The sequence below is a fragment of the Belonocnema kinseyi genome, chromosome 7 (genome assembly GCF_010883055.1).
Source record: "Belonocnema kinseyi isolate 2016_QV_RU_SX_M_011 chromosome 7, B_treatae_v1, whole genome shotgun sequence".
NCBI lineage: Eukaryota > Metazoa > Arthropoda > Insecta > Hymenoptera > Cynipidae > Belonocnema > Belonocnema kinseyi.
The window spans coordinates 79,425,328-79,442,297 of record NC_046663.1 but is presented as its reverse complement, the minus strand read 5'-3'; the positions used below and the strand labels follow the sequence as shown (position 1 = coordinate 79,442,297).

General features: G+C 31.0%; 1 protein-coding gene across 2 annotated transcripts in view; it reads right to left on the bottom strand.

The window, feature by feature from the left end:
* Positions 1-2,683: 2,683 nt before the first annotated feature.
* LOC117176055 (tyrosine-protein kinase Abl) overlaps positions 2,684-16,970 on the bottom strand; it is a 32,948-nt gene continuing 18,661 nt past the window's right edge. For both annotated transcript variants that reach the window (XM_033366053.1, XM_033366054.1), the window contains 8 exons: positions 15,387-15,649; positions 15,136-15,307; positions 14,800-15,055; positions 11,747-11,878; positions 11,497-11,632; positions 11,288-11,394; positions 6,045-6,256; positions 2,684-5,455 (listed from right to left, as the gene is read on the bottom strand). In XM_033366053.1, the coding sequence (XP_033221944.1) occupies positions 3,320-5,455; positions 6,045-6,256; positions 11,288-11,394; positions 11,497-11,632; positions 11,747-11,878; positions 14,800-15,055; positions 15,136-15,307; positions 15,387-15,649 (3,414 nt within the window). In that variant the 3' untranslated portion in view covers positions 2,684-3,319. The remainder of the gene's footprint in view (positions 5,456-6,044; positions 6,257-11,287; positions 11,395-11,496; positions 11,633-11,746; positions 11,879-14,799; positions 15,056-15,135; positions 15,308-15,386; positions 15,650-16,970) is intronic.

The window sequence follows — 16,970 nt, the reverse complement described above, 5'->3', positions numbered from 1 at the left end:
GAAATAGTAAGATGTATCGCTTGAAATAATACATTTGAGAAAATATGTTTCTCATTTTACAAAATACGGCAGACTTCATATCGCTAGACTCAAAGACTTATAGCGTTCTTTCGATTTGAGCTCCCTGTTTGAACTTTGCTCCGACAAATTTTAGTCTACTTTAATTCAACATTTTGTTCTAGTTTACTGAGTGTTGCGAGTATTCCAGAGAAATGAGAAAACATTGATCGATTCTTAAAAAATATTATCTTTCACAAATGCTATTCTTCTCACATTCTATTATTCAAAGTTCTAACTGTAGATTTTAAAAAACTACTAGTGAATAGGAAGAAATAAGTTGAAAAAGATTCACCATCGTGTTTGATTTTTTTGGACAGAGTATTTTATCACAGAAATCCATTGACTTCCTGCGACCCGAAAATTTTTTCCCATTCCTAAAGTAGGTTTTTTTTTATTTCAAAATTATAATTGCCTGGTGAGTTTCAAAAAATTTTGAGATCAATTTTTACACCACTTTCTATTTTTTATTTTCTATTCACAAGGTGGCCACTCAAAAACCAGAAAAAATCCCGATTATTTCTCCAAATTTAAGAATCTAATGCGAAAAAATTCTCAATTAAGTAAATTTGTTAAACCTATAGAAGAGTTTAAATAACAATTGTTGAATTTCAAGCACTACATATTTGACCTAAAATTACTCAATTTTGAACCTTGAACAATTTAAAAGTATTGAATTTTTCATTCTTCCAAGACTAAAGAGTGCCTAGTCGATAGGCTTGAAATAAATATTAAAATTAGTACATTTTAAAATTACGGACGTTCCGATTTGAACAATTAGAAATGCAGACATTTGCAAATTAAAAGCGTAAAATTCAAGCCTTGAAAATTAAATGATTTTACAATTTAAAATTATTTAAAATATAGTGAAGAGATTTGAAAATGAAACCATTCAATTTCATTAATGTAATATTTTGTGGCATTTAAGTTTATTAAATATATTTTTCTGCCATAAATAAGAATTAAAAAATGTCCTGTCAGGAAATAAATTCAGTAATTGCCCGGGATTTTCCTGATCCAGTGGACACCCTGATTTAGAGCTTCTTAGCAGTTTCACAATATTTATGAACAAGAGTTTGTGGATTTTATAAAAATTTATGTCGAATAATAAAACCGTAATTGTAGAATTGTTAATACAACACGTAAGACTAATATCACCAGTGTAGAATATCCCGAATTTCTGCAGAATTTTTATCGCTTACATCTTTTTAGCCTGTCATTTGGACAGATACTTTTTATACATAGAAAGCTATTAGAAAGATTACACTTAAGAAAATTCACACTTTAGTAGTCTGAGCTTATCATGCGATGCCGCGTTTTTAAAATACTTAAGTAAACGTTTTTAAAAAATCTGGACGAGTAAGGAATTTACGGATTTCAAGGTCTCAAACGCGGTACGCGGTTGTCAATTAACAGATCTGATTATGATTCCTAGGCTTTGGATTATTTATTATAAAAATTATCGCGTTCCATTGAGACTTTACGGCGGAACTCGAGAGTTACTAGTAGTGAAAATTCACCTAACTAAATTATAAATCACCATACTAAACTTAAATACACGATTTAACGACTAAACTTGCTGTCCGTTGGCACACTCGTTCAAAAGTTTCGGGACATTTGTACAGAAGAAAAAAATCTTTTATCGATTAAACATGTTTCACACAACTCTGTGATTTCCAATATTTAAACTCCCGTGAGTGAAATAATCAGCTTGAATTTATTTTGATAATTCTTGATCAAGATACGCTAATTCTAAATAGATTTATTTTATTTCTGTAACATCTGGTGGAAACTTTTTTTAATTATTATAAGGATGGAGAAGAATTTACATAAAATACTTTTTATAAAAAAGACATCTATTTGTCTTTTTCTATTTTGAAAGCTGTCGCTTCAACATAAATGTACACGTTAAAAATCGATCATGATTTGAATACTTAAAAACCTTAAAGTTCTGAAATATTTTAGAACATAATATATAATATTCAGTAATTATTTACTGCTTAGTCTTTTTATTTCAGTTTAGATTAAATTCAATTAAGAAAGTCATCAATTATGAAACTAAATTATTTTCCCTGCTTCAATTTTATGCATCTTTTTCGGGAAATACTGAATCTTTGGTCGGTCTAAAATTATAATTTTATGAAAAAGTAATAATTATACTATACAGGCCTCACAGAAAATACAGAGGAGATAGGAAAGGTCCGCCTTTTACAAAAGTATGGGACATTTAGAGAAAGCGATATCATGCTAAAAGACTAATTATAAAAAGTAAAACTAATTTAACTCTAATTCGAATTATTTTCAATCATAAATTAATAGCTTTTCAAATTCCGATTTCAATCTTTCCAATTTTTAAACTGCCATAGTTCAATTTTCATTCCTATTTTAAAGTATAAGGTTATAAATTTTAAAGTATTTTTAAATTTAAGCAGTTCAGCAGCTTTCATCTTTTTTAATTCCACGTTGAAAATCGAATGTTCTAAATTTTTAATAAATTAATACTTTTCACTGGAATTTATCGTATTTTCTTAATTAATTGATTGTTACAAAAATATTTATAGTAAGTCTAGATACAAAACACAGTCTTAGTCAAATTTTCTAATGGAGGGGGGCCATTTTTGGCCAAAAAATCTTAATTAAATTAAGACTCTAGAGGATCAAGCTATGAGGCCTAACAACAGATAAATTCAATATTCTATGTCCATATACTTCCATAGTCAACGTAAAATATTCTAAAGTGTTATGTCTTTTTTCGCTCAGTGCGTGTTATTTTCCTAACGAATCAAGTCCCTTATTTAAAAAACTTTTCACCAGATGTGACAGCAAATTCTTGTATGTGACACGAGTATGGTTACCTCGCTTTTTCGTCTGCTTGGAGAAGCAAATTAGATCTTTTTTATGCACTTTAACGCCCTATGTGCATTCATTATTTCACCGTCATGCGAACTAATCTCAGACGCGAGACATAATTTCATGAAAAAACTCAAGAACCATACTCTTATAACATAACGTAATATGTGTACCGAAGAGGCAAAGTCTTTTACGGTATCGCGTGAATTTTCTTGAATACATCCCGTGTGACTATGACTCACTAAAACGAAATCTACAATATACAAAAATCAAGTTTAAAAACTCAACGAATGTCCCGTGACTTGTACTTGGTCGAGAATACGTATCCCTGCGTATAAACAACCAATGAAAGTAGAAACCCAGATGAAGAGGACTCGAAAAAGTTGCTTTTTGATTTTTCCCTCGCATCATTTTACCTCTGCACCATATTGATAACATCCTTTATCGTATTTTGAACATCACTTAGTAGTCTTGTATTCTCTGCGATATTGCGTGTGCCGGCAGCTCGGAGTTGCCGCGCCTGGAGTTCGAGACGGGCAAGCAGATCACGAAATTGAAACTTGGCATGAGGCGCAATCGAAGTGTCCGTAAGATTGACGCACATGCCGTGCAACAATCCAACCTTGTCCGAGAGCTGCAACCAACTTGCAATGACTATAGTCGGACTGCTCTTCAGATGAACAATACTATTCTCAATTACGTTCGAGATCTCGAGCACATTGTTCTTCGCCCCTTTGGTGTCGCCCTGCTTGCCCAAATCGTCATCCTGAGATGATGTCTTGTTGCAGTTGGGAGTGGCATAAATGGAGGAAGCAAAGTGTTTTCCAGACGGAACCAAAGGTTTCGTCGGTTTCGCGGGTACTATAGGTTTCTCAGCCTCTGTTGTTACCGGTGGCCAAACTCTCGACTCCGTTTTACTAGTGGAACTTCTGGTCGAGGCTCCGCTGTGATCTTCTGGTGACTCCTCTCCCGGATCATCCTGCTTAATCGATCCCCTCGCCCCCAGCTTCGGACTCAAAGACTGACTCTCACAAGTAGCTTCTTTGTTCTCCCACAATTTCTTCAGACTACTAATACTCCCCGTGCTACGTCGCTTATCATCTTGCTCGTCAACAATTGACTCCAACGATTCTCCAGTGTTATTGCCATCTTCCTTTTTGTTCTTCTCCTCCGAGGACTTGTCCGCATCGATCTTTCTCAACCTCGCTTTAAAATCGATTATTTGACTATCGGAACTCTCCTCTTTCTGCGGTCTTTTGTCCACCTTCTTCAACTTAAAACCTGCATTACTAGTGTTTACAATCCCCTCGACTATCGGCGATACCGCGTGTATGGTTTCCTTATTACCACCGGATTTATCTTGATCTTGATGAGTAATGGGATTAGGATTGAAATTCGCTATCGCATATTCGCTCTGGATAGGTTGCTTGTTCGAATCCATACTAAAGGTGGCACAAAGTTCAGAAAGGAGTTGAGAGGCAGGGTCAAGAGGTGCTGAAACGATGTTGTTGACAGAATTGACTTTCTTGATCGTGTTGTTGTGTTTCATGTCAGAGGACTGCTTAATTTCATTGATCAACTTGAGCTCGAGCATTTCCTTCATACCGGGTTTAGAATTAAAAGCATCGAGACCCGAGTCTATGACGGGAGGAGGCGGAGGTGGTGGAGGCGGTGGTGATTCCTCTGGAGGAGAAGTTTGCTGAGTGACGGAGTTCATTCTGGTCTCGAAACTCATCTCTCTGGTTCTTTGTCTTGTCTGTTCAGACCTAGAAGTCTTCTCGTCTGATTTGATCGTTCCAGTTTCACTTCCAATATCTCTTCTTCTTAAACTCACACCAAACCTCGAACTTGCTTCCTTCACAGAAGGCTCTGGATTCCTGACATCACTATTCCGCTCCTCCTGGTCTTCACTCGATTCTTCTTTGAACTTCCAGTCCTTCACTTTCCTCATTCCGATTGGCGATGCAAGGTTTTTAATGTGGGAACTGTTGCTGCTTGGGGATGCAATTATCGGAGGTGGAAGGTCGAACTGTTCGCTGACGTTAAAAGAATCGCTGGGAAGGGGCGAAAGATCGAGAGGTGGTGGCGGTGGAAATTCAAGATCAGCTAAGGTGGGTTGCAGCGGTCTGGATGGACTCGCTGTTCTAAAGGTCGAAGTATTACAAACGCGGAAAGTTTTTAAACCAATATTCTCGCTGTTGTTTTTTCTGGCGGCTACGGCTCTACTGCGAGGGGAATTCGGGGGCTGGTAGGTATTTACGACACCACTGGAGGAATTGCTGCGAGTCATTTGAGGCTGATTGCGAAGGTTGTTTTGTCTAGGTGAGAGGGATCGATGCTGCGAGATGTCTCCAGGGTTTGCAAATTCGTGCTGCTCGATGGCGGTGGAGAGAGGAGATCCAATGATGCCGCCTTCTTGGTTCGATGGCATTCCGCTTTGACGAAGGGATTCGAGGTAGGCTCCGATCCGCGCTCCCTTCGGTAAAGTCCCGTAGCGATTGATGGCTCTCTTAACATTTTGCACCTCTAAAGCTCCCACGTGCACCAACTGAAAGAAAAAGAATAATTAAAAAGAGAGTGTGTAGAGGAGGAGTTAGCAGGCAATAGGGCGAGACAAAAATCCTCTACTTTTGGATGTTCTTTATGTTCTGCTGAATTTTTTAGTTCAATTCAGAAAATTTAAAGTGGACTTTACTCTCATTATACTACATTTTATTTTATATTTTAAACACTTTTAATTAGAAATGGATTCTAACAGGGCTAATTCAAGTTAAATGCTTTTAAACTTTTTTTAATTATTGTGTATTTTGAAACTGGAGACTTCTTAACTGGAATAATATTTTAATTCAAAGTATCAAACCTAAAGCTTCCCAAATTAATGAGCCCTTAAAATAAGAATAATTCAAACTTTAAAAGAATTTTAATTTAAAGAAAAGAACGTCCAAAAGCAGAAATTTTTGACGCACCCTACTATTCAAGCAGTGCTATATGCATTATGTGGACGGTATGAAAAAGATGATAAAATTAGAAAAATGATAGTCGAGATTAAACGATCTTTTGGAGTTGACGGAAAAATCGTCGCGGCCTCTAATGTACTACGATCTTTGAAATACTCTCGAGAAGCAGAGTCGGAATACCTTCTGTGGCAGTACTTCCTTAGGCGGATAGCTTCGCGTTTTAATTTGTTTTTGGTTGCACTGTAAGTTGGATACGGGTTCCGGTGAAGTTGACGGCTGCGGTGGGTAATTGGCCTCTGCCGTGTCTTGGGAACCATCGCCATCGTCATCCACATCACAAATTCCTGTAGTAATCGATTGTGTAGCCATTGTTACGAGTTCTCGTGTGATACCTAAATTTTCATTCAATAAGTAATCAAGTGTGCTACATGAAAATGAAATGATGACGTGATGCGATGTGTTTAATTTTTTATGTCTTTCAGATCTGGACATATATGAGCGTAATAATTTATAATAATTACGCGCCTTGTGAGTCTAATAGAAACTATTATTTGCGATTGAGAACAAACAGAATATGCTTTTCAGCTTAACAAACATAAATTTCTTTTAATATGTTTCAAGAGGTCAAGAGATTGATTTTCATCTAGCACTCAAAAAAGTAATTTAATAGTCGGTCGATTGTTTAACCTGTTATAATAAAATCTGGAAAACCTTAAAAGTTTTAGATTCGGAATTTCAATCAATATTTTTTAGATTCATTTTGAAAATATAGGGAAACGTTTTTCCGGCACTAAAGCCATACCCTTTTTTAAGCAAATATTTGTAATAATAATGCTGGAAAACAGACTTGTAAATAATATTTAAAAGACTCGACATTTGTACGATATCAATTCGAAACTCATATTCAAAACTTTCAACTTAGAGTTGCGCCATTTATTGTTAGATGTACCGAAGTGAATTCGAAATAATAATCATTTCAAAAGAAAAATACTGCTTTTTTTAGTTGATTTTTAACGAACTAAATTTTAAACATTGTTACAATTTGGATTTAAAATCCGAAAAATACCATTTTTCGTTCTCAAAATCTGAATGTTTTGCTATTAAAACCCTAATTTTGGAACACTTTGAATGACACATTGTTCAATATCGAATTTAAGTTTGAAGGGTTTCGATTGGAAATTGCACTATTTTTATCGCTACAATTTGGAACTTTCTCATTCTATACTGTATTTACTTAGTTACAACAAAGTTCTTTAATTAAAGAATTTATATAATAATTCGTCTATTTTAAGAAGTACATACCAGTTTTTAATATATCGATACGGAAAATTTAAACATGTTTAATGTTGCATTTGAAATTATTTTATTAGTAAGGCTATAAGTCAAAAATTTTATAATTTAATTTCTGATAATATAAATAAAATGGTCTATTATTAAAGTTCTGGGTTTAAAACTCTTAATTTTTAAAGACTTTGAATTTAATTTTAAATGCTTTTACTTGAATCTTTGTATTTTGCACATCCCAATTTAAAATATAATTTTTCCAAAAGTTTTTAATGTACACAATAATATAAACGAAATTAAACAAACAGGGGTGGCCGTTTTAATCAAATAAATAAATTCCCGGTCATTTCCCAGTTTGCAAAAAATTTTCACGGTCAATTAAATTAAAAAATTCGAACTCTAAAACTCTAAAACACTTATTAAATTATATTTATACAGATCTTCAGTTATTTTCGAAATTTTTTCACGTCTAAATATTTTGTTAAATGATTCAAATTTTTCCTAATTTTTTTCTTTTTATTTATTTTGCTTGTAATTTTATTTATTTTTTTTAAATCTGCAAAAATCTATATTTTGTTTCAAATTAGGCCGTGGGTTTTTTGCATCGAAATTCAACACGAATAGATGGATTTTGTCGGTAAACTTAGACACTTCATTTAAACTTTGAAGATTTGATTTATAATTACTGAGTTGACGTGACCAATCAAATATTTCTAAAATTAAGCAATAATTATTTTCCTTAATTAAAATTTTTCAAATTTTAGACTAAAACAATGTTTTAAATTTAAGAAAAGGCTTCAAATATAAATATATTATTTTGAAGTTATTTTAAAATTGAAAATAGTTTACAAAGTTTTAATCACGCGTTTACATTCGTTTAATTACTAAGACTTTCCAATTGAAACAGTTTCATTTTTAACGTTAAAATCTGGAAATTTTGAAATTTTGAACTGATTCCAAATCGTCTTGTAAAATAAATTATTATTCACTTTTTAATCATTAATGTGTATAATTTAATTATGAAAATCATTATAATTTATATTCACATATATCCACTAAAAAGGTTTTTTTTATAAAAAATTGTCGATTTCAAAAGCTACTAATTTTTTTTTTAAGTCTTTAAAATGCAGTTGTATTTTCAAAATATTTTTATTAAAATGTACGCTGAAAAATTAAAGTCTATAATGAAAAATTTTGAAAAAGAAAGATTTTCGAATTACGAATTCTTAACTGAATTATATCCTAATTGAAAAAGATAACAATGTCACTAATTATTCATACAATTCCCGGTTTCACGGCCCAGCGGCCACCCTATGAATTACCCACTCAAATTCAATATATCACTAAAATTCCAAGAGAAATAAAAACGCAGTATCACTAATGTTGGAAATTTTCAATCATTTAAGATTTGAAAAAAAAGAATAACATTGAAAAATCAATCACATTTTTTTGCAAGACCCTAAATATTCTCATATGACCTTTTGAAATTCTCTTATGCTTGGTAAATTAATTAAAACATTAATCTCTTCGATGTTAATTGATTTTGAACAGAATTTTAAAACTCTGATTATGGGTCATTCTCCCGTTTCAATGCTTATTTTTTCATGAAGATATCCTGTGACAGTGGTGCTTAGTAATCCGCCTAGATAATTACTTTCATCTTGAGAGTCGGAAGTAGTTGCGTAGGCCGATAAAAACATTAAAGAAACTCCTTTTGCTGAAGTCGCGTAACACTGCTTGAATAATGTAGGAATGAAAAGAAGCGAATTATAGAATTGTAGAATTATAGAATCTGATATTCTCAAAATGACAATGTACGAAACAAAAATTACATGGTCAAATATACAAGGGAAGGAGTTGATGACTGAAACTAAGCCTTCATCTACACATATGACATGCAGCATTACGCACGGACGTCTTTTATCTCAATTGAAAATACTTCAAACAAAAATCTAACAGGGTATCTACTGTCTACTCAAATCCTAGAAAACAATTCCCTGATAATTCCAGTCTTTTCCAAATAATCTGAGATTATTCCAGGTATAATTTTTCATAGTACTATAATAAATTCAATTTAAACCACTTCAAATTCCTAACTTTTTCATTAAAAGAATTAAATTTTCAACAAGATAGATGATTTTTTAACAAAATCGTTGCATTTTCAACAAAAAAGATTAATTTTAAATAAAAAATACGACTTTTCAACGAAATATATGAAATCTAAACCAAATAGTTGAATTTTCAACTAAAAAAGATCAATTTTTAACCAAGTAGTTGAATTTTGAGCAGAAAAATATCAGTTTTCAACAAAAAATGGAATAGTTAAATTTTCAGTTGATTAATTTTAGAACAAAACGATGAATTTTTGAATAAAGAGGTTAACATTAAACAACAAAAAAAGTAAGTTACCGCTAAAATGATAAATATTTCATTGGAATACTTAAATTTTCAATCAAAAAAGTTAATTTTCGAACATCAAGATTAATTTTTGACAAAAAAAAACGATTTTTCAACAAAATACATAAATTTTTAACAGAATGGTTGATTTTCAAATGAAATAGTTGAATTTTCAACTTAGAAGATTACTTTTCACAAAAAAAAAACCGAATATTTCAATAAGATACATGAATTTTCAACTAAAAACCATACATTTTCAAATAAAAATTGAATAGTTAAATTTCCAGTTAAAAAAGTTAGTGTTCAACTAAAAGCATGAATTTTTAAATAAAATTATGAAATATTCAAGTGGAACATTTACATTTTCAGTTAAAATGATAAATCTTCAACTGGAATCGTTGAATTTTAGACAAAAAAGATGAATTTTCTACAAAGAAAATTATTTTCTACCAAAAAAGACGAAGTTTCAACAAAAAACGATACTTTTTTAAACAAAGTTAAAGTTTTCAGTTAAAAAGGAATAAAAATATTTGCAGTTTCAAATAATGTGATGAAGTTTCAACTGAAATGATGAATCTTAACTGGAATAATTCAATTTTAAATAAAAAAGAATTGAAAATAGTTACATTTTTAATTGAAAAATTGATATTCAACCATAGAGATGAATGTTCAACTCAAAGTATGGAATATGCCATTGGAATAGTTACATTTTTAGTTTTGAAAAATTAAAAAAAAAAATTCAACAAAATAGTTCAAGTTTTAACTGAAATAGTTAAATTTTCATTAACAAAAATTAACCGTCAGCCGAAGAAAAAACGAATTTTCTACCTGAAAGATGAATGTGCAATTTAAATGATGAATCTTCAACCCAAAAAATTAATTTTTAATAAAAGTGTTTAACTTTCAGCCGCGTATTCAAATTTGTATTCCAAAAAATACGAATTCACTACGAAAAATATAGTAATTAATATTACATATAAAAAATATTGTAATATTGAATGAAAAACAGTTAAATTTAATTAAAAAAAGACGACTTTTCAACATGAGTTAAATTTTCAATTAAGAAAAGATTTTTTCGGTCAAGAGAGAGAAAAAATTGCAAACAAACTGTTAAATTTTTAAGCAAAAAGATGGCTGCTCAAACGAGAAGATTAATTTTATACCTGTAGAGAAACTTGAATTTTCATATGGAAACGATCAATTTACAAAAAAAATAAAATATTTAAATTTTCATTAAAAAAAATAAATTTCAGAAAAGAAAATAATGTTTAACAAAATTGTTAAAACAGTAATGTAAAGCTACTTTTACAAATGAAGAATAATTGTTATTTAAATTTATATAGCAATTTAAAAAAAATTAAGCACATTTTCGAAAAAACGCAATGACTTAAAAAAAAATCCCTGACATTTCCAGGTAGACGCCCTCTCTAAGTTTAAAAGGTGCGAGATAATAAAAAGGGACTTGCGTCGAATCGCCAAAGTACAAACGACTGGATCCTATCTTATATCTGACTGAGAAAAAATTCAATGTGAGACGCATTCTGATGTGATAGTCGGGGACTATGCGTAAAACGTGCGTCATACTTTGCATACTGCAGCAGGAGAATCAGTAGAATGACCCATGATCCACTCTTTCGATAGAAAGTGATTCAGGCTCCAAAGAAAATAGACAGGCCAGCTCGTGCAATTACTAGACTCGAATCATTTTATGAAATGCGATTAAACAACTAAGTTATCTATACCATTTAGATCCGTGCCATCGTCGAGTATCGCATTGCCAATATCGGTATTCTGTTGATCTTGATCCTGGTAGGCTGAGTCGCGAAAAGAGCTGCACGACGATAGCAGGCTGTACACAACGATCCATGCCAGTTAAGTATATTGCTTCATAAATTACCAACAAAACTAACTGTAAAGTAAAAGAAAGGAGGAATTTGGTCAAGATACTTACCTAGTCCGTTTTGGCGGTGCGGGTGCTTGCTTTCCCTTTTTGTTTGTCGAGCGTCGCATCTGCACCAAGTTGCTGTTTGCCTTGCTAGACAAACCACCCATGAAGGTGCTTAATTTCGAAACGGAACTAGCTCCTTCTGCAATCATTTTCAGTAATAATTTGAAAACTGGTGTAAACCTTTTCCCTTGTTGGCAAGTATTTGAACTTTAAATATCACTCTTTAAGAGATTAAAGAGATTTGAAAACAAACCTTGTGATAAGCCGGAAGGCAGTTGATCAGAAACTAAGACGAGTCCATGGATATTTCCTGTACTACCAGTTTGGGACTTTTTATAAGCCAGCAAAGGAATTTCTGCACCACTTTGAAGTTGTTTCTCCACCTCTGCAAAATAACGGCAGCAAGATTAGGAGCTGTCCATAAACAAAGTTAAACATTTTTAGGCTATTTTGGCCTCAACCCTCGAAAAGTAACGTTCAACAAAATTCTTTTAATATAGGGTAAATAGAGTGATTTTAAACGAAAAGAGGAGAATAATAAGGGAATACATTATTTTAAAAAATGACTTTAAATACCATATTGAATTTGACACGACACACTTTAAATTCCTCAGATTTCAAGTCAAAATATATTACATTTTCAACCGTTGAATTTTTCACCGAATAAGATGAATATTAAACAATAAAATTAATTTGTAACCAAACAGTTGCATTAACAACAATAGTTGAACTTTTAAGCAGGAAAAAAGAATTTTCAACAAAATAGTTGATCTTTTAACACAATACTTCAATTTTTAAATAAAAAAGACGAATTTTTAACAAACAAGTAGAATTTTCGACAAAAAAAAAGATGACTTTATCAAAGTAGTTGAATTTTACAACATACAAAGATGATTTTTTAAATAAATATTTAAATTATCAAGAAAAAAATTCAACCAAAAACAGTTAAATTTTAAAACCAAAGGAAGAATTTTTTTAATATAAAAGATGAATTTTCTACCAAACGAATCTTCAACCAGTTGAAAAAAAACAATAAAGTAACACGATTTTTTAACAAAATAGTTGAATAATCAATCAAATAGATCTGTTTTCAATCAAGAAAGATTCATTTAACCAGATGAATTCACCGAATTACACGAATTTTTAACTGAATAATTAAATTTTATTTTGAATAGAATATATCCTTAACCAAAAGGATCACTTTTCAACGAATAAGTGTAATTTTCTAAAAAAAAGACGACTTATGAACAAACTAGATCCATTTCTACCAAATGGTTGATTTTTTGAAACTTGAAAAGGTTACATTTCCAATCAACAATAAAAAAGTTAAATTCTTGGACACAAAATTAATTTTTAACCATAAAAAATACGAGTTTTAAACAAAAAAGTAAAATTTGCAACCAGTGGTGAGGTTTGAAGGAAATTAATTTTTAACAAACTAGTGTAACTTTCATCCACATACTTGAATTTTCAACCAAAAATATGAATTTATAACCAAATAGTTAAATTTTCAACTCAAAAATTCAACAAAATTCTTGAATTTTGAAGTCAAAAAGAAGAATTATCTACAAAATAGCCGAGTTTTCAGCCCGAAAATATTATTTTTTAACCAAAAAGTTAATTTTCAATCAAATAAGTTCATTTTCTACTTAACTCCTGAATTTTCCAACCAAAAAGACCAATTTTCTACACACACAAAATTAATTCAACTAAAAACAGTAACAAATTTTAAGAAAAAAAAAAGAATTGTTTTTCTAAAATAATAGGCGAATTTTCAACCAGTTGAAATAAACGAAACAACTAATTTTTAACCAAGTAGTTGAATTCTCAGCCTAATAGATGAGTTTTCAATCAAGAAAAATTCATTTTAGACCAAACAGTTCAATTTTTAACTTAAGAAAATTATTTTTTTAATCAAAAATGGAATCGTCAAATTTTAAGTTAAAAAATAAAGTTTCAATAAAAAGAAAAAGATTTTTAACCAGATGAATGCAGCGAAAAAACTCATTTCTAACTGAATAGTTAAATTTTATTTTCAATCAAATATACCCTCACCCACAATGATGAATTTTCAGTGAACAAGAGTAATTTTCTAAAAAAAAAAAATTTCATTTTTTAAAACTTGAAAATGATAAATTTCCGACCAAAAATTGAAATTAAATTTTTAGATACAAAATTAATTTTTAACAAAAAAAAAGTTTTCAAGAAAACAGTTAAACTTTGAACTACAGGTGAACCTTAAAAAAATTAATTTTTCACAAAGTGGTTTAACATTCATATAAATAGTTGAATTTTCAACCCAATAGATTAATTTTCAAACAAAAATAATTGTTCATCAAGAAAAACGAATTTTCAACAAAATACATCACTTTTCAAGACAATTTTTGAATTTTGAAGTCAACAAGATTAATTATCAACAAGAAAGTTGAATTTTCAGCCCAAAGATACGATTTTTAAACCAAAAGTTTATATTCAGTCAAATAAGTTAATTTTCTAATTAATTCTTAAATTTGCAAACCAAAAAGACAAATGTTCTACAATATTATCCAATTTCCAACCCAAAAATATAAAATATCGATTAAAATTGTAAATCTTCAACAACAAAAAGGCATATTTTCAAAACGTAGTTAACCTATATAGTAAGTAGTTGATTTTTCAATAAAAAAAGACGAATTCTTGTAGAAATATGTAATAGTTAATATTTTAACCAGAAAAGATTTTATATTACAATAATAACAGTCCAATTTGATAAAAAAGATTAATTTTTAACAAAATAGATGAATCTTTTATTAAAAAGAATGAATTTTCAACAAAGCAATTACATTTTTAAACACAGATCTGAATTTGTAAAAAAAAATTTTTTAACAGATTAAATCAACTTTTAACCAAATAGTTGAATTTTTTACCAAAGGATGACTTTTTAACAAAATAGTTGCATTTTCAACAAAGTAATTAAATGTTCAACAAAATAGTGACTATTTAGCCAAACGATATAACGAGAAAAGGGTGAATTTTCTTAAAAACAGAGGAAAAAAAAGAAGTCTTGAAAAAAGGGGAAAGAGTGTAAATTCTCAAACGTGAAAGTGATCTTGAAACTTATTAAGTTACTATTGAACTGTATCATTGCCGGACCATCTTTTCCTGAAACTTGGTTAACATTTATCATCAAGAAACGTCCTAAACGTTATCTAACTTTGTAAAGCCCCCCCCCCCCCTCTGTTGATGGATTTGATGGGCCGCCCCTTAATAGTTCAATAAGAAAAAGGGTCAACTCTCAAAGAATTTTTACAATTAATATAATTTTACCTTCCGTAATACTAGATTCTTGAAACATGTTTTCCAAGGAATGATGTATTTCTTTAAAAGTCGGCCGTTCCGTCGCCGACCATTGCCAACACTGTCGCATCAAATCATAAACTTTCGGTGGACAGCCTGGAGGACATTCCATTCGGTAACCTTTCTCCAACATGTGATAGACATCCGTGAGATCGACTCCTGGATACGGAGACATGCCGTAGGTAGCAATCTCCCAAAGAAGAATGCCAAACGCCCAGACGTCCGACTAAAACAATTAACAAATTATCCATCTTCCTTACTAATTTAAACTAATTTTAGATCATAAATAGATTGAAATTGTCTGACCTTTGTAGAAAATTTATTATAAGCCAATCCCTCGGGGGCTGTCCATTTAATTGGGAATTTGGCACCAGCGTGAGCAGTGTAGGTGTCATCTCGCATAAGTCGTGCAAGTCCGAAATCTGCCACTTTTACTAGATGACTTTCACCTACAAGACAATTTCTTGCTGCCAAATCCCTGGAGATTAAAAATAAATCATTTATGAAGGGTACAGTAATCGTAAGTGGCTTAGGGTTAGAGAAAGGATTTAAAATACCTGTGAATAAAGTTCCGACTTTCGAGATAGCTCATGCCACTTGCGATTTGCGTGGCCATGTGCATCAAAACGACAGCGTTGATTTGGTGTTTGCTTTCATTACGCAAATAATCAAGAAGGTTCCCTTTGCTCATGAATTCGGTGATTATGTAAAACGGTGGTTCCCTAGTGCAGACGCCTAATAATTGCACCAAGTTCCTATGCTTCATTTCCTTCATAATTGCAGCTTCTTCTAAAAAGTCTTTTAACGCCATCGTGTCCTCCTGTGGAATTTAAAAAAATTCTCTGTAAAGAATGGAGAAGAATCGGACTCACTTAAAAATAGTGTCCATAGTGGCATCAATTATGAAAAATAGTAGCAAATTAGCATGATGCAATTTTTAAATAATAAACGTATAATATTAACCCTTAAAGTGCCTACATGGTAAAAATCACGGTAAAGTGCATCGTGGGTGTACAATACCCCAGCGTATTTAATCATGTATTGTTTAACCCCTATTGAATATTTTGTCACAATAAAATTATCCAACATAGTTTAAGGTATCATTTATAAGGTAGAGTTGATTTTGAAGCCATTTATTTATTTTAAGATTGTTAAAAAAACTATTGAAAAAAAGTGAAAAATGGGTTTTTACTTAAAAATTCACAACCCGCGCAATTTTAATTATTTTAACCTGAAACTGTATGACTATACATTTGAAATAGTTTACTTTCATTAAAAAAAAATATTGCAGCATGGGTGCTTTCAAAAAAGACATTTATTTGCAGCATGGATGCTTTCAAAAAAGACATTTATTTGCACCCCACGATTTTTTTTCCTCCACTTTCGGCAGTTACAGCAAAGAGGTTACAGCTAGCAAACTAATGCTTGACGCAGTATGCTGAACGACTTTACTTACAGTTAGTGTCTCCAACTAAAGCTAGATGGCGACACTTACTCAATTTTTCAAATTAAGTAAGGTTTCTAAGAGTTTGAAATTTTCTTGAGGTGTCAGACGTCCAAAACGCATTTTAAGGGTTAATCGCACAAAACTAGAATCGACTAGAATGCTCTTTTTTTAAACGCGCATGTAACGATAAGTTACATGAAACTTCGGCCAATTTCTTTCTTTAAGAGTACAGAGGAGGAAACGTTCAAGATAGAGAAATCCAATTTGTAATATTTTTTACGAAGTGTAGAAGAAAAAATAGGTGGTAACTTGAATTTTCTTCTTTCGAGGAAAAAATCATATGGATTTGAAAATTATATTTACACAAAATAGTATTTTGAATATCTGAATTTGGAAATTTTGTTCCCATTTAATGAAATTTTGTATAAAACTTCTTAATCAAATTTCTTTTATCAGGGTTTGACCTACATCTAAAATATTTCTTTCAGCAAATTGAATATATAAACTTCAATTTTAAATTATATAAGTTTATAGTTGACATGCATATTGAACTTAAGATGTTCGAATGTAAATTTTTGGTTAATTTAAAGGCGTTTTCAATTTGTAATAATTCTAAAAGATTTGAAAACAGTTTACTTTTAAACATGAAAGATTAATTTTCAAATCATATATTTCAGAATTTTCAAGCAAAAGA